At 39.4% G+C, this 26,088-nt stretch overlaps 1 protein-coding gene across 2 annotated transcripts in view; it reads right to left on the reverse strand.

The window, feature by feature from the left end:
• Window positions 1-3,384: 3,384 nt before the first annotated feature.
• Window positions 3,385-26,088, reverse strand: part of usp53a (ubiquitin specific peptidase 53a) — a 28,604-nt gene continuing 5,900 nt past the window's right edge. The window contains exons 2-17 of one of the 2 annotated variants that reach the window (XM_029526473.1): window positions 23,821-24,468; window positions 22,984-23,076; window positions 22,682-22,816; window positions 21,356-21,466; window positions 20,413-20,495; window positions 20,122-20,206; window positions 19,755-19,901; window positions 18,166-18,315; window positions 15,765-15,903; window positions 14,972-15,118; window positions 13,887-14,033; window positions 11,025-11,814; window positions 10,147-10,214; window positions 5,721-5,787; window positions 4,902-5,617; window positions 3,385-4,795 (exon numbers count right to left, since the gene is read on the reverse strand). In XM_029526473.1, coding sequence (XP_029382333.1) covers window positions 4,719-4,795; window positions 4,902-5,617; window positions 5,721-5,787; window positions 10,147-10,214; window positions 11,025-11,814; window positions 13,887-14,033; window positions 14,972-15,118; window positions 15,765-15,903; window positions 18,166-18,315; window positions 19,755-19,901; window positions 20,122-20,206; window positions 20,413-20,495; window positions 21,356-21,466; window positions 22,682-22,816; window positions 22,984-23,076; window positions 23,821-23,964 — 3,099 coding nt within the window. In that variant the 5' untranslated portion in view covers window positions 23,965-24,468 and the 3' untranslated portion in view covers window positions 3,385-4,718. Of the gene's footprint in view, window positions 4,796-4,901; window positions 5,621-5,720; window positions 5,788-10,146; window positions 10,215-11,024; window positions 11,815-13,886; window positions 14,034-14,971; window positions 15,119-15,764; window positions 15,904-18,165; window positions 18,316-19,754; window positions 19,902-20,121; window positions 20,207-20,412; window positions 20,496-21,355; window positions 21,467-22,681; window positions 22,817-22,983; window positions 23,077-23,820; window positions 24,469-26,088 lie in introns of both variants that reach the window. The other variant, XM_029526472.1, reaches the window with a different exon arrangement.

The following is a 26,088-nucleotide window of genomic DNA, read 5'->3' on the forward strand; positions in this document are numbered from 1 at the left end:
GTACACCATGTGTACACATCTGGGCACACTATGGTTTGCTCTAGAAGAAATAGACAAGATAAGAATAAATCCGGGGGGGGGGGGGCTCAGGAAGACAGGTGAGAGGAAACAAACGTGAACTGTGTTAACTGAATAAAAGCACTAATAATTAACACTAATTGTTTAAGGGTACGTGTAAAAATATTTAAATCTAATACTATTCAAGTTCAGTAAGAACTTCCATGAAAAAAAAAAAAAAAAAAAAAAAAAAAATCACTAAACTGCAGCCATGTGGTTATCTGGGACTGAGAAAACGGGTGATCAACTCTTAAATACTGACCCAAACATTACTTCAGATTTTTTTTTTTTTTAACCTAAGGTTAAAACCTTTTTTGACCTAAGGAGCAACCATCATCACCAAATACTGCTGGAAACCTCCACATGCGCCTGGATCAAACACAGAACGCACATTTGATCCAGTGATAGCTTTAAATCAACATCAGCCTCCTTTCACGTCAGAATCTGAAGAGCAGGCAGCAGAGCAGATAAAAAAAAAAAAAAAAACAGTTCAATACCACAATTCAGATCCTCCAAAATGACCCAATGAGAGTCGCACTCGGCCCACTGCAGAGCTGTTGGTACTTTCACACAGGAGGTGTATCTCATGAAGCATTTCTCACATTTTAACGAGTGATTTAGAAATTGTTACTGCGCCATTTTTTTTCTAAAGCTGGTCGCAATGGCTACTTACACGAAGCCTAAAGTCAAATATCTAAATAAACCTGTTAGCAGTAATTGCAGGTTTTACTTCTTTAAGTAAAACTGAATTGCACCGTTTTCTGTTTTATTCTTGTTGTGTGTTTGTTTTTTGTTGCTGTTTTCTTTTCTTTGTTTTAGTTTTTGTTTTTTTAAGGAATGAAGAAATGTGAAAGTTGACTCACCACTTTGGCGAATTTGTTTTGTCGGTCCGTGGTTGAAAAAGTTCTTAATCAAGAGTAATCAAATTCCAACTTTGAGTTGAAAGTCCTTTTCCCGTGGACAGTAAAATTAAAATGAGTCCTGCTGGTTTTCACTAATGGCGGCCTCACCAGGTGTTCCCAATCAGCAGCACTGCGGCTGGAGTTTTAGTTTTCCAATGCTGCATTTACAGACTTCCTGTAAATTTCCCCGAAACAAAATTGATGCCGTAAAAACACACACAAAAAAAACAAACAAACAAACAAACAAAAAACAAACCATGAACTCGATCGCACTCGGGGAAAATAAATTAGATATAAAAAATAAATAAAATAAGATCAAAATGCTTCTTGGTGTGCTGGAAACACAGCATCAACATAACAAAGCAACTTCACGGTGCACCGGCTGTGGAGTCCTATTTACTGACGACCGTAACACCTCAACGCATCTGGCGTTGAGTTGATTATCAGACGAATCGTGAAAATTTCAACCCAACAACATAAATGAATCTCTCACAAGCAGAAGCGATGGAAAAGGGAATTCACTCCAGCCGCATGTCAGGCCTCAGTTTCCACACTCCAAATCACATTCATTGGTGGATTTATGCGGATTTAAATCATACACAATGTATTTCTGAGAGCATTTATAATGACACAAAGCAGGTGTGAAGCAATGCAATCATTCCTTTGATTTGATATGTCATGATCAGGTCATTTTGAGTACATCAACTGTGTAAGAGTATTCTGAAACATGAGGAAAGGATTTTTCTGATTCAACGGCAGATATTAGCAAAGAAAGGGGGAAGCAGAAGTGTGAGTGTGTGTGTGTGTGTGTGTGTGTGTGAGGAAGGGGGTGCAGAGTAAGGACAGCGTAAAATTTGGCAAGCTTGAATTAAGTTGACAGTGAAAAAAGATGTGTGAGAATGAAGAATGTGAGACAGCATGAGGGGCAGTTTTTTTTTGTGTGTGTGTTTGAGGGAGAGGGATTGCAAAGGGAGGAGAAATGAGAAAACAGCAGTTTGACTGTGACAGTAGAGCACTAAGTGCAGCTGATGGCCCCTAATGAAGTACAGCAGCTGCAGAGGAGGAGCCCACACTGACAAGTTGAGTCCCACTCTGACATTTCACAAAGACACGCACACACACAAACATCAAACATCTAAACATACCAAAACTGAATACTAGTAGTGAATGACAGTACCTTCAGGGTTCTCTAAATACGCTGCACGATGTGCATCTTTCTTCCACTGATCATTGGAAGAAATCTTTTCCAGTCTGTGGCTGGCATTTAGAAAATATCAACATTTCATTTGTGAGGTGTGTTTCAACAAGCGGAAATGAATTCATTATTTAATGCAGATTAGGTGGGGTGAAGAATAGTTTCTTGACCTGTCAGTTATGTCGATGATATTTTGGTATCAGCATGAACGTCTGTTTGATTCCATCATGCTTAAAGACTCTATTTCTAACAATAAGGTGGGAAAATCCTGAATCCCTGCCACAAAGCATCTTTATTGTTTCCAGAAATCCTCCTTACATACAGAATGATGCATTACATTTTCTAATGTACATAAATTGGGATTAGGTGGTGATGGGGTAATGAAATGAAATCAAAATTGTAATGCAGACTTATACGGAACCTTTTATTTTGTTGGCAGTCCTCTACTTCCCTCTTGAGGATGGAAAAAAAAGTTTGTTCTCTTATCTACTGTCATTTATCAGGGTAGTAGAGGAAATATTCCACATTAGCAAAGAGACTCATTCAAAATTACAGTAGCTAATTAACAGAAACAGGATATGTCCTTCATTTTGGAATGTCAGAACAGTACAAATTCACTGTAATATGCTGAATATTAATTTGTATCAGAGGGTCACACATCTGTAAAGTCCAGTTAAATAACATAACACCCCATAACCAGATGTTAGTAATCATTCATCAATAAATAATTCTATTATTGCAGTGCCAATTATCTTCAAATATATCAAATATACCCTATTATACAAGTGCTCATTGAAGTAAAGCTGATATGTCTTGCAATCATTTGTAAGTATCTATTTGGATTTGTAAAACACAGACTAAAAGAACAAAAGTAGCGTTCAGAATATAATGAACCCTTACAGATTTTGCCACATCAAACAGGCGCACAGCAGCTTGGGAGTGTTGAAGTTTTCACTTAATTTCAGTGTCGTCAGCCCTTTTTCCCCACTGGAAATGCATCTTCAGGAGTCAGGACAGCAGATGGCAGCAAAACACCATATTTCCTGGCATAAAAGCACCCCATGCTGGCCTGCAGTGTTGTCAGCATAAAATATTAACTCAGTAAGATTATTTAGGACTTACCTGGATTAAAACTAAAATATTGAGTACCAGGTTTCCTCTTCCTAAGTCATATGGTCAGTACTACTTCATGCTAAACTTGGTGCTGCTTAGAATAACATGGCTAGACACATTAATGGTTTTTTTTTTTTTTATTTAACCACCATTAATCAATAAAAATAAAATGAAATGTTACAAAAACTTTTTAAAATCAAACAATTGTACAAATCATGGCTCCAATTTAATCTCGTATTAACATAGAAAAATACAAAAAGGCACTGCATTAGTCTGCTGCATTTATGAAACATTTTGAACCAAAACTGGTCCACAATTCAGGTTTACAACATGTTAATTATATCAATAAAAAGCAAGCCCTCTCTATTTCTACATGAAGCTTTTAGATCCTGACATGTCCGCGTCAAACCAGTGCAGACTTGCTGCTAATAGGAACTACTTTGAGAAAGTGAGGCAGAAACCTTCAAAACTTGTTTTTCTTGTTTTTGCTCAAAACAAAAACTGGGAAGATATAACTGTAGGGAGTGTGAAAAGAGAACCAGAAATACAGTACAAAAACATAACACATGCTAATGGGGTGTGTGGAGGTGTGCATTTGAGGAGATAGGGATGTGACATCATTTTTTACTGAATAACCAATCAATTTAACATATATCCCCATCATGTTATAGCCCCTGAATACACTCCATTAGTGGTCATTAGTTGTCAGAGTGACACAGAAGAAAAACCTTTGCTGGTTATGTGCCAAGGTCATTAAAAACCACGTACCAACAAGAGTCCACTCGGTCAAAACAATCTGGGTGTTTCTGAGCTTCATATGCAGACACATCCTCTGTATTCATTTTGAAGTTGTGCCAAAGGAGTATCCAGTATGTGGATTTGCTTTCCAAAATCAACAAAACATTAATTGAAAATGACTGCAACCTTGAGTTGTTTAGAATCCAATGAAAGGTAACATCAAATTCAGAAACAAGCCTGATAACACTGAAAGGGGAGGAGTTGAACCAACAAATAAAAGCATTCCACAGAGAGTGAGAACGCATTGGTTATTTCTTTATGGAAAATAAATCCTTTAATCTCTTGTATGGTAAAGTTACATTTTATGACATTCTTTACGAACCTAATCCAATGCTTTTGAGTTCTCTAAACCCAAGCATGATTAACAGCAAAATATTTCAGGCAAGTTTCTTTTCTGTACCTTCCTGGTGCGATCAACTGTGCAAATTCACTGTTCAATCAAAACTTTAAGTAGTTCATGCCAAAAACAGCCAGAGAGCTATTCAGGACACCTGTCATTCTTTTCACAATCTCTTCGGCATCCAGTTTGTGTCCTACTTTCTGTTTTGACAAGCAAATACACACCCCAGTTAAATGGAGTCAAACTGAACAGCATTAGTGCATAACCACTCCTTTTGGCATCCAGTCGAGATCCAGTGTTGCTTTCCTAAAAATCATAGGAAACCATGTTCATCAAGTCCTTTTGGAGTAACTGGATTCCACTTTGCAGTAGTCTTAGTGGTAGAATAGCCTGCAAGACAAAAGTCGAACACTGAATCAATGTAAATATTCACACAAGAAGGAAACAGTCACACAAATTGTATGCGTTAAAAATGTTATACTGCACAGATAGATACCTGATTCTGATCGACTTTTGGAAGGCTCTGGTGGCTGAACATCTTGCAAAGCGAGCCCTCTCCCCTCAGCATCACTCTCCCCTGATGAGGCAGGGTCCTCTCCTTTCATGTACAAGGCAGGCCTCTTATGGTATTTGGCCCGGTAAGTGTCTGTCATACAGTTATCCACAGAAAAGAAGGTGGTGGGAAGAACTATATCTGACAGAGAAGGGGAGCTAGTACCGTCATTGCATCCAGGCTTTGGACTCGGTAACCTCTCATCGCTCTCACTGGCCGACAGATCGTTCCTGTCCTGGTCCGATGACCCCGACTTGGAGCTGGCGCCAGATGAAAGTCTGTGCTCGGCAGGTGTCTCAATCCACCGACGGAGGGTATTGTTCAAGAGAGGAGATGAGCCATTTTTGGGTTCATTGCGGGGGCTTGTCTGTGTTGGCACCTCCCAGGGTTGGGAGTGGACGCCAGATGGGTCAGTGTGACTGGTGCCAAAGGTCTTTGGAGGGGGGTTGTTGTGCATGAAAGCCGCATCTATGTGGCCAGGCTCTTCTTGCTCAGAGAAGGGTCCAGCAAGGTCATCTGAGCTGTTCCACTCAGAACTGCTGGTCTTTGCCAAGTAAGGAGGCACAGGGCTCACAGGACTCCCATCCACATTTTCCTCTTGTTCGCTGTCCAGAACATTGTTCTTTTCTAAGATCCCCGGAGTGTATCGAAAGGCTCTACTTCTATTACAGAGTGAAATCACAAACACAAACATCAGTGCTTTACTTACTCTTATGCCCCATTGAATGAAAAATGATACTTTAACAGTTGAAGCATTTTTACCTTTGTATCGGGTGACCAGACAGGACGTTTGCATCTTGTAGATCAGGAGATTTTCTTCCTTGTTCACCTGGAACATAATGAAGCCTCTTGAACATTTTACATAATCAGACACTAATTTGTAAAACTCATGGTCATTGCAACCAGATGGTCAAAAAGTCGAGGTAGGTAACATCTGTCATGGGTTTTTATTTAAAAACAGCTACAATATTTTTTTCCCCTCTCAAGCAAAGGCATGTTATCTAACAGGGGTCATTGTGAGGCCCTCTGCCTGGTGCTGGGAGAGGAAGTATCAAAGCAGCTAGTCTGGCAGAGCGCCCTCAGGCCCCAAGTGTACCACTCTGTCTGATCCAACCAAAGAACACGGTCCCTCAAAGGGAATTTGGGTTCATATCCAGGCCCTATGAGCTTTGCACTAACAGCACTAATGAAACAATAGGACCCCAAATGAACTCTTGCTGATTTGGAAGTGGGAAATATGATACTAAAAGTAGAAAAACATTTCAACTATTAACTCAGTCGCGTCACATCCCTGGGTGGGGGGCTGGTGTGGAGCTTAGCCAAGTTTGCAGGGTGGGTGTGATTTACACGGCCTGAGACAGACAACAGCTGACTAACAGGACAAGGAAGAGAGTGAGTGGCTGAGGACCATCTGTGATGTGTCAGCACACCCTCTTCTTCTCCTGTGCTCTCTCAAAGCATTAGTGGCTAAATCCTTTGTGCTGGCATGCAATTACACCAGGGTCAGACTCCAGACTCCAGATCCCCTCCACAACACTACTGAATTTTTAAGCTGCTAAGTCCATGTGGCAATTCACAATTTGATGCTGCTAAACTGCAATGTTGGCAAGCATCTGTAAAAATATCATTCTCCAAAACAAAAAAGGCTGTTTACAATGTTTTTCCTTGGAAAATTCCCACATCTCTATCATATACTCTTTCCAAGAGAAAGCAGCTCGATATCAGAAGAAAAAAAGTGCCACGTGAGGTTGCAAGATCTGCTAGTGTTGAAATCGAAACAGCTTTCAGACAAGGTATTGAATCATAACTACAACTCCACCTAAATTCAGTCAGTTCTTCAGGGTCAGGGTTTGGCTGATATATGGAAAACATTCATTTCAAGCGAACTTTGTCAGACCTCCTGCTGCTGTGAAAGCCGGGAAAACAGATGTATTCAAGGTATCCTGCTGTTTACATGGCCTTCTGCACTTGCCTGGGAAACCATCCATGTACTGTAATTGCCTGGATTAGACCATGGTTCAGCTGCATTCAATGTACTAGCTATTGTACCCTGCACACTTTAACTTCTTTCCCTTTCATTTCCAAGATGACTTTAATTACCATTAAAGACACTGAAGAGACACGCTTTTCTAAACTTCAAAAACTGATCAATCAGCAGCCAATTTGTTGGGACCTATAACGATCTTCTCCTGACTCAAACCAAATCGAGACCCATCTCTGTCTACCTTCCACTTCAAAAGGATTGCTTGGATACAGTTCAAGAGAACCACCTGTTTGTGGGTTGTGTTCTTAACTAAAAAGTTATTCAGTACTAATAAACGTAGGGAACAGAGAAGCAATTTGACAGAATTTCTATTCTTCCAACTCAGAAAGAGAAACTCTCAGAGGAATTCAGATCATGAAAGCAAACTCGAACTACTTTTTCAGAAATGATAAAAGTTAAATTTCCCCACGTCTTTAAAAATCTACCGACATGACAAAAAAAGGATACAAATTTCAGTTCGTGCTGAGACTAACAAGTTTTGTAGTTCTGTGTTCTGCGCTCTGGGGTACTTAAATTTTTTTCTTCAATAAGACCAACATATGTATTTGCAGTTTAGTCTGGAACCCTGGAAGAGTGTCAGGTTTTCATTAATTTTATTCACCAGAAGCCAGAACTACAAAAAGTTATTTCCATTTATTAAAAGTCATTTGGAACAGCCTTTGTTTCACTGTGTGTGGATGTGGTAAATGACATACTGTTCCCACACCAATGACATAATATGAATGTTTCCTCCTTCCACTGAATTAACATTTCACATCAGTGGCTGGCTTGTTACATGGTGTGAATAAGTCGACTAAGCTGAGCGGCATTGTGCGAGCACTGTGTTTCTATGGTCTATGAAACCCTTCCAAGGCTGAAGTGTCTGGAATTGCCACCCCAATTTGTCACACTTCTGACATTTCAAATTCAAAGCAGGATGTTCTGCCACCATTTCCTTTTTGGTACCACAACAGGATCCAAAGGTGACCATTAAGGTGAGCAAAAGAGGTCGACCTAGACTTCCCATTCCTTGTTTGATGCAACAAACAATTAGAATGAATGCCTGTGGTTATAATGTCAACTCTGCAGTATTCCTTGCAACTGCCCTCACACATGAACATGCCTTTAGAAAGGATTTTGGACTTTAATGGACTACTGGAATCTGCTCAGGCTTCTCTAAACTGCAGCTCACACCAGACTACCAAAGCTGAACACAGGCCAAATTGACTTTTGAGACATTTACTGCAGCTTGTCGATACAATTTGCAGACAGCAGAGCATAAATATCCCTTACTGATTTTAAAATAGCAACAGATGAACATTTTTAGAAAACTAGCACAAGACACAGTTACTTTGAAATAAAAAAAGAAGTATACAATTGAAGGAGGAGACAAGTGAATGAACCTGATTAAGTATGTCATTTTTGCTTTTCATGTGCTCTGTAGACTGTCATATCTCCTTAGGACACTAGGGGGCAAAAAGCACCCAAACCTTTGCACAAAATCTCTCTTTGTAGAGTCAATTATGAAAACACTACAGAAGAAAGTGAATATCTGGGAAAACCCTTCAGAGAAATGTAAACAAAAACGCACATACACACATATATAACTAATAAATATAGGCATATGCATTTTTAGCTTTAGTTATATATATATATATATATTTTTTTTTTTTTTTCCTTTTTAAAGGGATATTAGTTGGGATACTGCAGCTGCCATTGAAGTGTTTCTTCCTTTGCCAGAGATTGTTCCACATGAGTTACTCTGCATGTGCAGATGCTCACAGCCCAGTAACACGTGTTTAACATTGTTTCTCAAATCTCCATACTTGTGTCAATGCTATTTTTTAGTTGTGAATTAAACTAAAGACAAGCAAAATTGCAGCTGCTTTTAGCATCTATCCTATGGCTTAATCTGAAGCTGTCGGAGACCTCAAAAAAAAAAAAAAACTGCAGTGCTACAGCATGCCATTTCACTTGCCTCGTGTTAAAATACCACCTTCTGACAGTCCCAGTCATGGCATTTTCTGCCCGACTGGGCACAGCTGGGTGGCCCCTACATGCTCACTCATCTCTCTCTCTTCTTCCGGATTAATTTTGTATATCCCTGTTGAGGGAATTATTACAGAATTTTTGAGAAATTCTTTGTTTTAAAGGATATTTGCCTTTTTTTCTTCTGTGCTAATGTGGATCACAAGCAAGCATATTTTAGATGAAGAATTTCATCTAATCGCTCTCCATCCTGTCTAGTAGATATAAATAACCATTAGTGCACTTTATCTGAAGCTCATCATGTTTTGTTTTTCTCTAATTTTCAAACCGATTTTGTATTGTTTTGGATCTACAACTTGGTGTAAGAAGATCTTTGGGATTTTCTTTTCTTTTCACTAAATGTGTAAGGAAGGACAAATACAATCAATATTAAAAACCATCATAGCAGTAATTCACTTAGCCTTGTATGAGATAATTAATTTGATTTAAAAGGAATGTGAAATAAGAAAAAATATTAATAAAAAAGTGAACTTTTGACAATTTCCCATGAAGGTTTTCATGAATTTTGGGAGACGAAGCCTGTTCTCAGCTTGGGCTGCTGTTTCCTTTAAGCCCAAGAAGATTTCCCACTGTGCTGCATAACATAAACTTTACTCAGGAAAAAAGGTCAAGGCCGGTCAGTGAGGAACTGGAGCATACTTATTTCAATACAGTATCCCTTCACTCAGGCTGTGACCTTAACACTACTGATAGAACAATAAATCAAGGAAATTGCAGAGTACTATCTTAATGCTTCAGATCCTTACAACACACGGAAGTCTACTCAGCAGTGGAAATTTCTTTAATGTCAGGGCCAAACCTTAATGTAAGATTGATCCTTTAATTTGTGACTTATTTCCACTTTGCAACTGAAAGGAGGCATATTACTTTTGGATTTATGCGTGCGAAGCTGAAAAACAATGCCTGCATACGTAGAACGTTCATACTCATGTCTGACTGAAATCACCAAGGGTAAATATAAATATAACCAATATTCAATCGTTTTACATTTTCATATCTCTCTACTTTGGTATATGAGTGTTTACCAGTAACACAAAGAATAAGCAGACATTGCTTCAACAAAGCTATTTGCGTACAGAAATAGGACATAGGGTAAAGTGGGAATAATTTACTTACCAGTGGAAAATGTGGAGCGCAGTATATCAGCCTTCAAATCATCGCTGTTTTTCTGAGTGAACTGATCCCTAAAACACAAAATAAATTGAATTATTCATGGAATGCATCTTAGGGTCAATCTTAATACTTGAGAGTACTAAAATAAAATAAATTAAAATAAACCTCATGAGCTCAGTCTAAATATATATTTTTAGGATGAATGATTTACAAGGGTGAAATCTGATTCTAATTTGCTCCTGTTAAAGTAAAATACTAAAAAAGTTTTCCTTTTTCCTTGGATTAAACTGTGACACCTTTTTCATATGTGCTAAGCTGTGTATCTCCTGAAAAATGTACAAAGATATGTACACAAACGTATATTTTTGATGATTTCAGGATCAAGCCCAGTCACAGAACATCATAATTGTAGAGTAAACAATTAATAATTAAGGGGCACTTTAGCAGTATACTGTCAGGAGGTCTGCTTGAATAATGCACTTGAGATGAGGAAGTCAGCTATTTGCTGGCTCCTTCCTCTGAGTACAGGAGTTGTGAGCTAGTTGGGATCATAATCTCCAAACAAGACCTGTACTACAAAGCCAACAAATGACAGCCCAAGAGAATAAGGTTGGTGTATCTGCCTTGTGTGCATTTATGTTAAATGGGTCCTGCTATTCTTAGAACAGTTTGTTTGTAGTGTTTAATTATTTAGAGATGGCAGCACTTTTGAGACTCAAATCCTGACATGAATATGCCATGGAATGACAAAGCAACATTCTGCAGCTGGCATCACAAAGGAAAAACTGTGTTCATTTGTGTCATTCTGCAGCACACTTTGCAGTTCTTAGTTCTTTTTGCTCATTTGGATTTAAGATATAGATCAGAACTGGTAATCTTACCTTGACAGGTGTAACTCTGGTATAGGGTGCAGGTCCTTGGAAGAAAGATTCTCAACAACAGGTGAGTCGAGATTTGTTGAGCCATTACTTAATCTGTCACTACTTTCATAACCAGATTCAGTTCGTTGGATCTTCCAGTTGTCATGTCGTACTTTGAGAGTTGCTGCTGTCTTTGACCTGTCCTTGTCACTGCGACTGAACCGGCCATCTGAGTCCAGTGAGCTTCTGCTTCCCCCAGTTTCATTTCTCTGCTCATCCTCATAGATGGTCATCAGGCTCTTGGGTTTACGTTCTTCCCGGCCACCCCATGTAAAATCTCTGTCTCGTTCTCGGTCACGGGAAGGTGACTGACTGCTGGTTCTCGTCTGAGGGCTATGCTGCCTTCTCTCTTGACTAGCCAAATAATCATCACCAATGGCACTTAAAACACTATCCACATTTAGAGCCTCCCGCATTGGCTTCCATGGACGGCTAGACCTGTTCCGGCTGTTCGCTCCACTTCCAGGGCGCTCTCGTGAGTCCTGGCTGCTGTCAGTATCATACCCATTAGACAGATGGTCTACTCTCCGACTATGATGACCACTGCTTATGCTTGGTACACTGGGAAGCACTTGGACTCTGGAGTGGGACCGAGTTGGTTCATGGGAGGACCGACCACCATGATAGGGTGCTCGCTCAGTGCGAGTAGGACCCTTTCCTTGGCTACTGTAAAGTCGAGTATCCATGTGTTGTTTGAAACCATTCTCAGGAGGGGAGGCAGAGCGAGAATAGGTCCTGTCCTGACCTGGATCTGAGATTAAGTAAAAGATGTGTGAGAAGTTAAACGATAAGAACTTGAATGAGAAACAATATTCCAAAAAGATTTGATAGTATACTTTAATAGTGTAACCATTTTTATTGAAAACTCAAAATAGGAAATACAAAGTAAGCAAATCCAAAAAAAAAAAAAAAATGTAATTTTTTTTTTTTTTTTACCTATAAACACCAAAAAAGGCAAGATTCCCCTCAATTACAAGTTGTTTTGAAAAATTTCAAATAGATCAAATTTGCTTTTAATACAGTAATAGTAAGATATAGTACTAGTAATAATACGAATAATACAACACCAAGTAATATAACTTTTGAGAAGGGGAAAAAAAATATCAAAACTAAACCGATCTAAAGGTTTTCATTGCATTTCATCTGAATATTATACCTTTCCTGCTGCAGTTGATGCTGAAGATAATGTCAAGAATAGAGCAATAATTTGCTTTCGCTGACAACATGACACCAAGTCACAAAGCTGTACTAAAAAACACAGCAGGATGGGCAGAAAAGTGAAGGAAAGGTTTAATGGAAACAGGATTACAGACATTTGTGTTTGCAGATGGTGGTGGGGTAGTGGGGTGATTTTCTACCATGTTGTGTACTCAGAGGGTAGCCAGCTAGTCTAAAGGCATCAGGCATGATGGTGTTAACAAGCATGCATGGGCATGTCTCCTAAATATACGAAGTAACATGTCTGAACACGGAAATGCGGCCACTATTCCAAGGACACTCTAAAATAGAAGGGGAGACATCCTTCCTGCATAATGGATTTGCTTGCATAGCTATAGGTGCTCTCACAATCCCCTACTTACCAGAACCCTTCAGCACATAACAATCTTTGTAAGTAATTGAAATTCCTTTTCAAAATAAGACAAAGTGAATGGAATCAGAAAAAGGCGAAAAAGTTATTTTTATGGCACAGACCAGCGCTCAGTTAAAAATAAATTGTGATGATCAAAGACTGCTTCAGTCACAGGACGTAATGCTCTGTATTGAAGTCTTTAGCACTTGGAGTAGACATCTATATTGACATGTTTTTAAGTGAAAAAATGAAGTGAATTTTGCACTCCACCAAATCATATAATATAAATTCATGAGGAGTCCCTTTTGCTTCAGATTTTGCTGATTAATTGCCAAAATTGTATCCCTTTTAACAATGCTGTCTATGCTTTGCTTGCATATAGGATCCCACATTTTAAAGAGTTTCTGCTCCCAGCTCAGTGCTGTCATCTTATGGTATATGGGTTATCTCGAAATCTAAAGATATATCACAAAATATATTTATTTAGTAGTATTTAAAAAGTAAAAATTTAAAAAGTATTTTCAGGAAGACTTTTTTGTATATAGCAAAGGGCTACTCTAGGCATGACCATGTCCTCTTGGTTAACATTAAATCTAGTGTCACTTCCTACTCTGCTATTTATTACATCAACAACACTGGCCTCCCTTAGTGTAGTGCATTCAATCGGAATGGGATGTGAGCTTGATGCTAATACAGGCTACTGCTGTTGACATGGAGGATTTGGGAATGTTTCAATTGTTTTCTATAATCCCCTCACTGATACTTAATTGACAGTACTTACATACTAAAGGAGTTTAAAGGAGCTGACCAATCAGCCTACTGATGGAACTGATACAAACCCCAATTGTCAAGAACAAGGTGGAGAAGTAGGATTTGACTCTATAAGTTAGTAGTGAGTTTCAAAATCTGGGAGTTAAATTCATCTTCTAATTAAATTATACAATTGTAACCACTATTTGGTTCCGCCTGCTTATTTTTATTGCGTGTTTGTTGTACAAGCTCATGCAGTCCACAGAGAGGGGAACCAGTGCCTCTGAATATGAGAGAGTGGGATCAAAGCAGGCTCTAACAGACGTCAGCACTTAATCCCCTTTCTGACACATTGCTCCTGAACTGAGGGTTACATAAGGGATGGGGAAGTGCAGGGCTAGCCTTTTGTAATATAAAGCCTGACAATTCCAATGTGCATGTGTTGGTCTGCATGTGCAGTCTTCTTTAGAGCCACATACTATACGGTATAATTGTGAACCAACCTCTGTATCGTGATTCCAGCCTCCGTTGACCACTTCTATCAGGCTCTCTTCTGGATGGATGCATCCCCCACACCTCTCCTGCTCTGTGGGCAACTTCTCGAGAAATCTCCCTGATGCGGCTCTTGGGATCACTTGCAGCAATTTTCACTACAGAACAAAAAGATGAATGAAGAAAAAGATGTATATAGACAGTATAGCATTGATGCCAACTGTATCGAATCAGGTGGAACTTTCCAACCCAACAGAGAATCAAATCAAATCAGATTTATTTGTATAGCACCAAATCATAAAGTTACATCAAGGCACTTTACATACAGAGCAGGTCCAGACCATGCTCTTTATAAAATTATTGAAAGAGACCCAACAGATCCCCCGATGAGCAAGGACTTGGCGACAGTGGCAAGGAAAAACTTCCTTGAAAAAGTGTATGTGTGGCAGTTAACAACATGATGAACCACAGCTTAAGAATTTGACTTCAGTGCTTTGTTTTCATAGTAATGACTTCAGCTTTCTAAACACAGCTTAACTTACAAGTTTTAAAGTGGAGGGAAACATTGACGCACAGATCTCAAGGACATCACATTTAAAGCAGTCAAAAGATAACAATGGAGCACATGATAATATCAACATTGGCAGGTTTTTTTTCTTCTTCTTCAGGGAGCTTTTTGTGCATTTTTTCAGTGTAGGGAACAGGCAGCTCTTCATGACCTCTCCTCTCAACAAGGGTCTCTAATCCACTCTGTATTACTAACATAGCCAGATTTAGTTTTAAAGTGAAGACATTTAATTATCTCTTCTTCTAGCTGCTTTGCCACATCTGTGATCATCATAACTGTTTGTGGACAGACATATTTAGAAATTAAGCCATCTTTCAATGTGATGTGACTCATCTCTATGTTTGCATGTTTTCTCGTTCTCAGCAAAAAACTTTGTGTTTAAACTACAGTTGTGTTTAGTCTGATACTTGTTTGTAATGTTGGAACGTTTTTCAACAACAAAAACTTTAATCTGCACTAGAAACAAGTCAAAATATCTAAAGCATCAGGCAGGGATTTTCTCCAGTCCCATTACATTTTGTCACTTACCTGGTCCACGTCCTTCACTGGTCTGAGCACTGCTCCTGCTGAAGGTTGAAGGGGTTTTCTTTTTTAAAGAGGCTTGGTTCACCAGGGCATTCAGATTCTCCCGCGTGAGGTCCAGTTTCTTAGGGGATGGCATTGGAGACTCAAAGCCTGCAGACAAGGGTGTAAAAAAAAAAAAAAAAATGCAGAATTTTAAATTTCAAGCTACTTCTATTAATTCTTCTTTGAGCAAAGACAGAGCTGACCTAATTTGTTAGGTTAATTGACAGAACTGGAATGATATACAAACAAATTATAAACTGCAACTGAAAGTAAGGGACAGAATTTCAAGTACAAAATCTACACAATGATCTTCATGGTTTTTGGAGGATCATCCTGTTTGGTCCAGCGCCCTGTCAGCTATGATGGGCTGTGAATGGCTGCCACAGCTTGGACCTGGGGCACGGCCAGCATGGAGAGTTGGAGGGATAAAAACCTCCCCAACCAAACAAATCCAGGGATATATAATCCAACCAGGAGAGATGTCCAGCTGCTGTCATCAACAAATTTTCATTACACCCTGCAAAGGCAACTAATATGATGGGGACTTTCACACATCCTCTCAAGAGTTACTTTTTGTTTGCTTGTGTTTATCCATGTTTTTAATTTTCATCTGCACAGTTCTTTGTAAAACACTAATTACAGCTGGGTATTTATGGGGGGTAAAATTTCACCCTGAACAACTCCTCATCAGTTTTCTTGTTCTAGGAAATGTGCGCAACAAATAAAATTATAACCATGGTGAACAATGTCATACCTTGTACTTGGCTACTGGTTTGTCTTGAGGCATCAGCTGCAGTGATGGCACTCCCATTAGGGTTGGAGTAAAAGAGGAGCAGAGGCTGAAAATGACCTTTGATACATTTGCTGACCACATCTTTCCACCTGGAGCCGATCTGCAGACAAAACAACAAGGCACAATGACCAATGCATCTATGCATGTGAAGACCTAAAAGATTTTTTACAGCAATCTTCTGCATGATAGGGAGGTTTTCATTGTGAGATTTTTCCTCATGGGTCCTTACATGTTCCACTCTTAGAAGTGTGCATTGTACAAATCAAGGTACGGCAGTCCAATTTATTTCCAGAAATCAGATGGGTTGTACAGAAAATGCAAGCAGAATTTTTGGGATGCCATCTGTTTTCATTTTACCTAAAGATATCAAAACTAGTTTTGTTGTGTAAATCAAAATCAAATCAGATATATTTGTATAGCCCCAAATCATAACAAAGTTACATCAAGGCACTTTACACAGAGAGCAGGTCTAGACCAAAGTCTTATAAAATAATTTAAAGAGACCCAACAGATCCCCCGATCTGCCGCAAGCACTGGACAACAGTGGCAAGGAAAAACTTCTGTTAAGAGGCAGAAACCTCAGGCAGAACCAGGCTGAGGGAGGGTGGCCATCTGCCTCAACCAGTTGGGTTGAGGGAGGGAGAGGGAGGGAGGGAGGGAGAGGGAGAGAGAGAGGACTGCTTATAGCAGAACTTATTGCAACTGGAAACAATATTCACTAATACCCATGTCGATTGGCATCACCAGAGGGTCATTTCCCCTCAGTCAAACAGAAAATGATCTAAAAGTCAGCCAGTCCAAACAAAACACCAACTTTATTGTGCACAGTCTAACTTGTGAATTAATAAATCATACTGGAGGTCAAACCATACACTAACCCTAAACCTAACCCATAAACCTAGCTGCATAAGGATGTGTTTTATGGCAGAAGCACCGTAAAGGCAGGCTGGCTACCAGATGCTTGTGTGCCCCTCAATTAAGCAAATAATGCAGGAAGACAGGGCATGAGAAGGTGGAAGGAAAGACAGAAAGATGAGCGATAGAAGAGGAGAGAACCAAGCAAAACAAAAGAAAGATCAAGTGTTGCAGAGATTAATAATAATAAAAAAGAAAATAGTTTTGACATAAAGGAATGTATGCTAGCACCAACACCTTTATATGTTAAATGTTGCTCCAAAGGCACTCAGTTCTCAGGAGCCTGTACATAAATTGTAAGATATGAACTTGAGAGTAAAACTCGACAGCTGTGCTGAGGGCATAACAGCATTTTAATGATCTTCCCCTGAACAGGTTATTGATGCAAACAAAATATATAACATGCTATGCAATGACATAACCTTATTGCTATTTAAGTAAATCACTGCTGCTATTGCATTTAACATGAATGCATTAAAAAATACCACTGCACTAAGTATTCTCAGTGGCCATGGAATTGGCTCAATTACTGTTGGTGCTTTTTAAATGTAACTGTGTTTTGTCACTTATAGAATTTGTATGCACTGAAAAATGATTAGTTTACACTACAGGTTTCATTTAATGGCAAGGACTTAGGCAGTCACAGAAATGCTGGCAGGTTTCAATAGGTATGGACTTGGCAAGAGCTGACTACTGTAGCTCTCCATCCTCCACTCAGCAGTGGGGGGCTGCACACACAGCACAAGCTGCTGATGGACTGGCACAGAACCAGCCAGCCGCTACATCAGTCCCCAGGTGTAAGAGTGTGAGACAAAAGGTATGCTCACTTGTGCACACCACAGCAATGAATCAAACGTCAAGAAAAAGGGAATAATGGATGAAAAGATTAATCAGCTACATGCTTTACACACACACACACACACAAACAAAACCACTTCCCTGCAAATAACAGATAAAATAAACGCATTTCTGACACAGACGAGACACCACAAAACAAAACACCAACTCCTTGCAACTCAGTATGAACTTTCAGTTTTAACAAGTGAATAAATCCTTAGAATTCCACAGTTTGTAAGGACAGAATTTGTGAATTCAGAAATCAGAAGGGGAGGGTGAAGGTTTTGCTCACTGTTCACTGCCACATTGGCCGATCAATTCAGAGGCACGAGGGGCAATCTACGTGGAAATTTACTGGTTGATTAAATAATTTTGTGATCAGAGATAAGAGACTGAATTTCACCTCTGATCATAACAAACATGTTTTTTTTAAACAGGGATTGTAACAGCACATTTTGGAAGAAGGACAAGAGAATGCAGATTAAGACTAATGAGTAATGACTAACTGTTGTAAACTGACAGGATGGCTAATATGATTGTTGATAAACTCTGTTGATATTATCCACAGTAACTGAACAGAGATTTCAGCACCGCTGTACACCCTTCTCACCTCTTTAACTGTTGCATCATCAAAGAACACCCATTTGGAAGACTTGGTGTGGAAGGCGAAGGTACAGTAGTGGCGGCTTGAATAGCAGATCATCCCCACGAGCAGCAGCTCACCCTTTTTGGCATGTTCATCTGTCACCCTGTAGAAGAGCTGCGTCCCACACAAACATAAATACACACACCTAAATAAATCTAGATACCTGTTACTTATTGGCATCCCTGCTACACAAAGTAAGCAGGCAAGTAAGTGATGTTGATACATAGAGGAATCAGTTACTCAGTTAATCTGTTCAAAGCTTCACATCCGAGGGAATGAACTGGCAACCAGTACAAATAAGGACTGATTTAAATCGCCATTGTGATGGCAGCCCTCAATATCTAGACTGCTTTCCAATGTTATTGCTTTTTGAAAATATCAGCGAGAGAAAATAAACCGAGATGATAAGACAAGCCTTGTTTCGCCCACCCATGTATCCTGCACAACCAGTTCTTTGTCTCTCCCTTTGAGACAATAGATTTCAAAGCAAAATGATGGGGGTGAAGGTCTCCCTTTAATACCCAATAAAGTCACATGAAACACTCTGTAATGAATCAAAGCCTTTGTGGCACACTAGTGGGAGAGGGGTATAGGGGATCTGACAAATTCTGATGATGGTATGCTTTGGAAATGCACGAGAGGGAGCTGTCAAATAAACAGTCTGGATACTTCAATAGAGAAGTTATGTAATGTGTGAGGCATGGTGTGCCCTGATCTGAACTACACTGATTGATTTATTTATTTATTTTTTTCGGCCTCTGAAGCTCAGCCACCAAACACAGCAGGCTGACAGGAGCAGCTACTGAGAGTTATTTAGTAAGTTGTGTGCCAAAGGTGAAAGCCTGACCATATGCGTACATATATGGGATTTTATGGAAAGAAAAGTACAGAATACCGCACTCTTACACATTTATGATCAAGAAAGTGTGACCATTTACAGTACAATAAAAGCAGCCGTCAACATATTTTTTTTTTCTTCCCATCACAGTGAATTCTGTTCTGCCCACATGTTCCCTCAGACAGGCATGCACACACCCACTCATGAAAACACAGACATGAGGGGAGGGGCTCTTTGACAAGCTGACCGAGGCCAGCAGGGGCTTTGTGATCAGTGGTCCAGGCCAACTGGGTATTGGGCGTTGACTGCTTATGCAACAGCTCCAACTTACACAGAAATAAATCCCCACTTTATTTCCTACATATGTTCGATTGCACCAAAATAAACTGACCCAAAAAAGCAAAACATTAAATAGCAGCTGTGAATGGTATCAGTCCAAGAAGTCACTGAAAATATAACCATGTCTGGAGAGACTCTTTTGATATAGTGTTAAATAATAGGTAAGTTCAATAAATAATATAATAATAAGTAATAAAATAAGTTCCATAAATGCTCAGAATAGATGTTGGAAATAACCTTAATCTTGAATTTGGCAATTCAAAGAATACATTTTGCAAAGATGCCGACTGTTATTTTCAAAAAACGCTAATGCTGGAGTACACAAAAAAGTACTGGATAGAAAGTGAACATAAACTGCTGATTAAATTATACCCACCGCAGAGAGACTGAGATGAGGTCCTAGTGAGCGGATAACATCCTCAGTGAGGTCAGACTGGTCAGAGTCCCAGACGAAGCCTATGGTAACTATCTCTGGAGAGTTCATGAGCACCCGTCTAATATTAATCCTCTGGCCACAGTTGCTCTAGAAAAATTACAAAGAAAAAGAAATAGCCTATGATAACACCAAAAAGCAACCTCACCCAGGTTACATTTAGACTACAAAACTGGTTGGTCCATAAAAATTTGTATCAAAAATTAGATGTTTGAGATTCAAGGGAGTCCCTGAGGACTGCCCCAGACTACAACAAACATAATTTAAAAGCGAAAAACTTTGTACCAACTTCTGAACTTTGAAAACTCACCGGACAATTACGAAGGTCCCCTATCGTACTTGCTGCTTGTAACAAATCCCCAAAAGACTCATCTCTGCGCTGAGGCATCTGTTGACTGAGAGTGAAGGAATGCTGAGAGATTAATGAATTTGAAGGGATAAAAAAAAAAAAAAAAAAAAAACAATTTCATGAAATTTCAGCTAAAAAGTAAAATTTATATCCCTGAGACAAATAAGCAGACAGAAATGTAAAAACAAAAACAGTGGCGTGGTGCAAATGTCAAAGGGGAGCAAAGAAAGTTTCAAACAGCCCATGCCTTACCAGAGTGCGGTGGTAGAGACATAATGTACCAGCTCAGTAAACGGCAGTGGGTCGGAAGTTGCCCCACAGCTATGGCACACAGACTGCACAGGGAGAGAGAGAGCGAAAGAGAGATGGAGACCAAGAAGGTGACAGACACAAGAAAAAGTAATAAAGGAAATAAAACATTGCAATTCCAGCAGACCGTCACTGCCAAGGACTAACTGTTAACCCAGCATGTCATTTTCCTTAACAGTAAGGTAATTACAAATTGCCACACTCCTAAATAAGTTTTATATAAATTAGGGCAAGATCTTAGAACATGCTGGATTTGCTGCTTTTGTGGCAGTTTATCAACTGTGGTCTCTCTCCCTTTCATTCAAATGATTAATTATAAGGATTCTATGTAATTTCAGAACTTATCAATGTCTCAATGAAACAGGCAAGATAATAGGCTAGATAATATTTGTAGGATTTGGTTGCCCTGAAGACAAGGTGGAACAAAATCTGTGCCCGGAAGGGATTTAGTCCAAAAGCGTATTATCTGTTTGATTCAGAGATAGAACTGGTTCGGAACAGGGACAGCCTTCGTGATGGACAACACAGCCACAGGGCAGGGTGGTGCCTGTGTTGTGCTGGAATTTATGTTTACACCATCTGTGATTTATCTGGTATTGCTACTGCAGCACTGTTGAATTGGACCAGAAACATCTTCAATATTCCACTGGGGAGACCCAGTATCAAAACATGACGGATTGGATTTCTGCTGTCTCAGACAGTGATTCATGTTCTTGTCCGTGTGTGCATGTTTTGCTTAGCACTGGCTCGTAAAGCTATCCCATTAATGTAGATGTGCAGAAGAAATAACACTGTAGGAACTTAAAACATCTATATTACTGCCTTTTCTTGAAAAAGAAAATGCGTATACATACATGGCCTTGATTCATGCAAACAGTTTACTGACCTGTTCATAAAGTGACATTGCAAACTTCTGGTGCGTGATACAAGACTTTGAAGTGCAGGCATCTGTTTCCTCAGGCACAATATGCAGGTGGATCCTCTCCAGTATGTTCTCCTACATAAGAATAGGAGATCTATCAGGTATGAAACAACAATTCCCATCGCGTTGTTATAAAGCAGCCAATTTGAAGGTACCATGAGCTATTTGTTATTTTTACTCCAGCAAAAGAGCAAAAGTGTAGTACAGCCAGATACTGTACTGCAATTTAAGAGGAATGCTGTAAACCTGACATCAAAAGGAACATATCTAAAGAGCAAAGTACTGTCCAATTTAGCTCTCTCCTGTTTCTATGGAGTGTTTGTGAATTTTATAAATTAGTAAGGCAGTGTCGTAGGCCTGCAAAGGTTATAGGCACAACTTCACATCCTATTAAACTGACAATGAATAACTCCCCACATAATTTCTACACCGGCATTCTGCTGCTGGCACATTACATGGTGAAGATCTGTGCAGGATAAAGAATTAAGACGGGCTATAAAAAAAAAAACCCAAAAACCTTTAGCATGTAAGCGTCATTCAAAAGTTTTGATTTTGCAGACAAAGAAAGACAGCAAAGTTGTTGATTGTGCAATTAACTTTGTTATGTGGAAGGATTTTGGGTGATTTCTTATTTGCAAACTTGTGACCCAATGTTCACATATATTAAAGTCCTTTCCAAATCCAGAGACATTAGATTTTCTTCTTTGCTTATCCATTTATGCATAATTGGACTTAATTGGGCCTAAGTGGATTAACAACGATTGTGGGCTAAAAATCAGCATGCATCTGTTTACACCGTCATTAGGCAGAGGTTCTCAACATCAGGAGAAGAAAATAATTTAATTAAAGATGATGAACAAAAAAACATGGTTCATAAAAATGCTGCAGTATCTTTCTATGAAAAAAAAAAAAAAATTGCTAAATAACCCTTTCATGTGCCAAAATGAGCATAAAATGTAGACCTGATATTTAGAAATTATGAAGGATGCATGAATTATTGACTTTTAAAATGCACAAAAATTATGTGACATAATATGTTGGTACAAAACAGAGAGGTTCAAACACAACTCTGTGCTTATATAATCTGTCATGATGATATTTAGCGGCAATGTGGCATGGGTTGATGGGAAGGGAAAGGAGGGACAGAAGCTCTTTCAGTGACCTCGCCAAACAGTTTGTTACAGTGTATTACTCGAACTGTGTGGCAGGATAATACACATGCATACACACAACCCTCTCTATACGCTAGTGTCGCTCCCTCAGGACAACAGGGTTGCCACAGGAACTTACAAAGCACTCTGCGGCATCATCCATGAAGCCCAGCTGGAAGCGATGCTCGTCCTTAAAGGTCTCTGCCAAGGCGTGACGCAGGTTGTCAGAGGGCAGGGCTCGCTCCCGACTGTGCTGGAACTGGGAGAAAATGCCCTGAAGAGGAAAACAGGAACATGTTTGCACATACACTATAGGACATGTTTATTAAAAGCATTCCTGCCAACCCACCACTCAATACAGTCTGGATGTGGTGTCCCAGTGAGTCACCACATCCATAAAACAAACTGTTAGCTCCTCTTAAATACGCTGACTACACCTACCTTTAACGCACAAAAGATGCATGACTCTCCTAAACAGAAGTGTCCAGGTAGCTGCCTCAAGCTGCGTCTGAAGATGTCCAGATGCCATAGTACCTACACAAAGAAAAGAGGTCATCAAGAGGAATTTTTCCACAATAAAGCAGCAAGAAGATTGGCATCAAAAAGAAACAGACATGAGGAGCTCCAGGCCAAAGTTCATCTTTTTAAACCAGCTGCCCTTTCTAAATAACATTAAGGATAAGATATTTTTTGAGGGGTTGGTATCTCTTTATGAAAGTAAAGGGAACATCCATGGGTGCTTTGTTACATATGGCAAGGTCATGAATATGAGGAGTGGGTGAGAAGAACAGGAAGATGAACATGAAGGTTATAATCTTCAAACCCTAACCCACTGTTATCTCAGCCTCTGAGTCAAAGTCTGGAAGAGTGACCTCACTGTGTGGTTGACTGCAATAATGAACTAACTGACCAACTACAATCCCACGAGTCAAAAGCAACAGCGGTATCTTCATAAATTGCTGGGAAGCTACGACAGATTTAGACAGTGACTAAGCTTTGACAATTCAAAATAAACGATGATCATACTTCAGAGGGTGGAATCTGTACTGTTGCTGCTTGAAGGGTTCAACAAGAAAAAATAAGCTGCAAAAGAAGTTATTGCAGGAGTACCTTGAAATTTAATACCATTTGATATCATATTTTCTGAAATGACCGATTCACTCACAGGTTTAAGCTAATTTATTTCTCAGAATTTTTTTTTTTTTTTTTTTTAAACCATTTGCTTTAATTTTAAGACAAACTGATACAATCAACAAAAGAGTACCAGGACAGACCTACCTGCACAGCACTGTTAAGGAAGCAGCTGTTCTGACCTGGCTCATTCAGCAGTCCTTTGTTTGGGGCCAGAGACAGCATGCTCCCCGGCTGGTACGATTTCCCGAGATTGCCCCCCGGCTTCCTGAAGAATTTGACCCATGCCATTGGATAGTGGGGTCTGCCTTCAGACAGGTAGGACAGTCAAATGACAAGGCAGATTGGGGCTGGCATCCAATCCCTTAGCCCCTGAAGAAGTTCCCAGCAGTCTGGGGCTACGTTATTCCACAAACTGCAGCAGCACTCTTGCTACACATGGGCTTCTAGGGCATTTCTACAGCTCATATAGGAGTTTTGTTTTTTGTTTTTTTTTTTCTCCTTCACAAGTAATTTAAGGCTTTCTGATTAAAAGTTAAAAGTCAGCACAGATCACAATCCACCTCTTCGTTTCGGATTTGTGTAAAGCTTCTGATGAAATCCGTTCTGACCACAGGGGAGGACACCCCAGTCATCCTGTGGTCTTGATGGTTAAGCAAAAAGCTTCAAAGCAGCTTCAGAAAGGAAGGTGCCACGTGGTACTGATGTTGTTTGTGATATTCAGCTGTGGTCAATCAAGCGGTTTGTCCATAATAAAGTTTTATCCAGGCTGGACTGCTGGCACACACAGGTGGGCTATGTTAGAGAAAAAGAGAAATTATATGAGATTTTAGCTGATATTCTGCAGCCTATTGACAGTTTATGCTTTTTCTAGTACATTTCAGTATATTTCTATGACGCATTCCCGGTTAGAGGGCAAACTGGACTTTTTAAAACAAGTAGTGTCAACAATGCTTATACATTAACTTTAACAAACACCCTTTGCACTGGAGGTGTGTCAGCTTAAGTTTGCCTGAGCCTCAGTTGCACATTAACATTCAGGAAATTTTACTTAAATTTCCTGAACAATCAAGGTAATAAAAAAACCATTGAAACTTCAAAGGAAAAACTGTTTGTGTTGAATAAAAGCAGAATTTGCATAAATGCGTATTGACATTTAGCTCATGCATATGCATCAAACACAAATAGTTGAAAGAAATAACAGCAGTGCCACTCAAGTGCTAATAAAAACATATGATGTGTAGCTTGACTTCATTCACTTACAACCACTGGTGCACAAGAGAAATAAACTGCCAACATCACTTGTATAGACCTGTTGTGACAAGTGACAACAGACTTCCCCAGCTATCAGAACTGACAACTGCAGACCAGCCTCTGTTTACATATACATAAATATTAACTGCTCAACCTGCAGTGTTACAATGTGTGTTTTATAACTAAACATTACATATACCAGACAGCACAACAAATTCATGTAGAATGTCATCAGAGCCAAAAATCCTTGAATTTTCTTGTTTAGCAACAATGCATGTTTGTCAGTAATAAGAAAAACTGCTACTCGATCAGGTAGTTTTTTGTCTATTTTTTATATCTACACTGCATTGTCTTTGTTTGTATTATCATTTCTTAATAAATAGAGCCACAAACATTAGCTTTAACACAGTGAGTGGCACCAGCAAAATTTCCAGGGAATGTGCCTGTGAAAGCAGCACTGCACCAGGACTACTTGAAGGGGTTTGATGGATGAATATGCTTGTGGTGAAGGAGGCAGTGAGGCTGTGTCTTGGTTGTAACACTATTGAATACCCAAGAGGTACATGTTGTCATAGCCTATAAATTTATTGTGATTTTTTAGAGGACATTCCATTGTGTCATTCTCAATGATAACAAAGCTTGTTGTGAAACTATGGAAGAGTGAAGCTGTGGAGAGAAAAAAAAAAAAAAAAAAAATCAGACGTACCTCAAGCACCAAAAAACTACAAAGGGGCTGCAATGAGCAATAGCTCCTTGTATCATTTGTGATGATTCATCTTCCTTAAATCCCTTACACCTAACAAAATAACACTAAAGACTAAACCTCAAACATTTTGTGATTCAGTGGCATGCAAAAAAACACAACAAAAAAAACAAAAACTGCCCTACTTCTTTGCACACAATGAACATTCCCTGTTGTTCCAGAACCACACAAAGTCTCAGCCAAAACCAGTTGGACCACATTGACATCTTTGTATTTCAGGAATTCTCAAGGGGATGATGATGTTGCAACTTTGTAACTTTACAGCAGCTTAACGGTGCAATCTGGTGAAGTTTATCCTTTACAGTCATCATCACATGATGTTACTTCACATGCTAATGTCTCTGCTCCTGTACTTTGCCAGTGGCCTTAATAACAAAAGCATTCTGAGGGAGTTACTT

The sequence above is a fragment of the Echeneis naucrates genome, chromosome 18, assembly GCF_900963305.1.
Source record: "Echeneis naucrates chromosome 18, fEcheNa1.1, whole genome shotgun sequence".
Classification (NCBI taxonomy): domain Eukaryota; kingdom Metazoa; phylum Chordata; class Actinopteri; order Carangiformes; family Echeneidae; genus Echeneis; species Echeneis naucrates.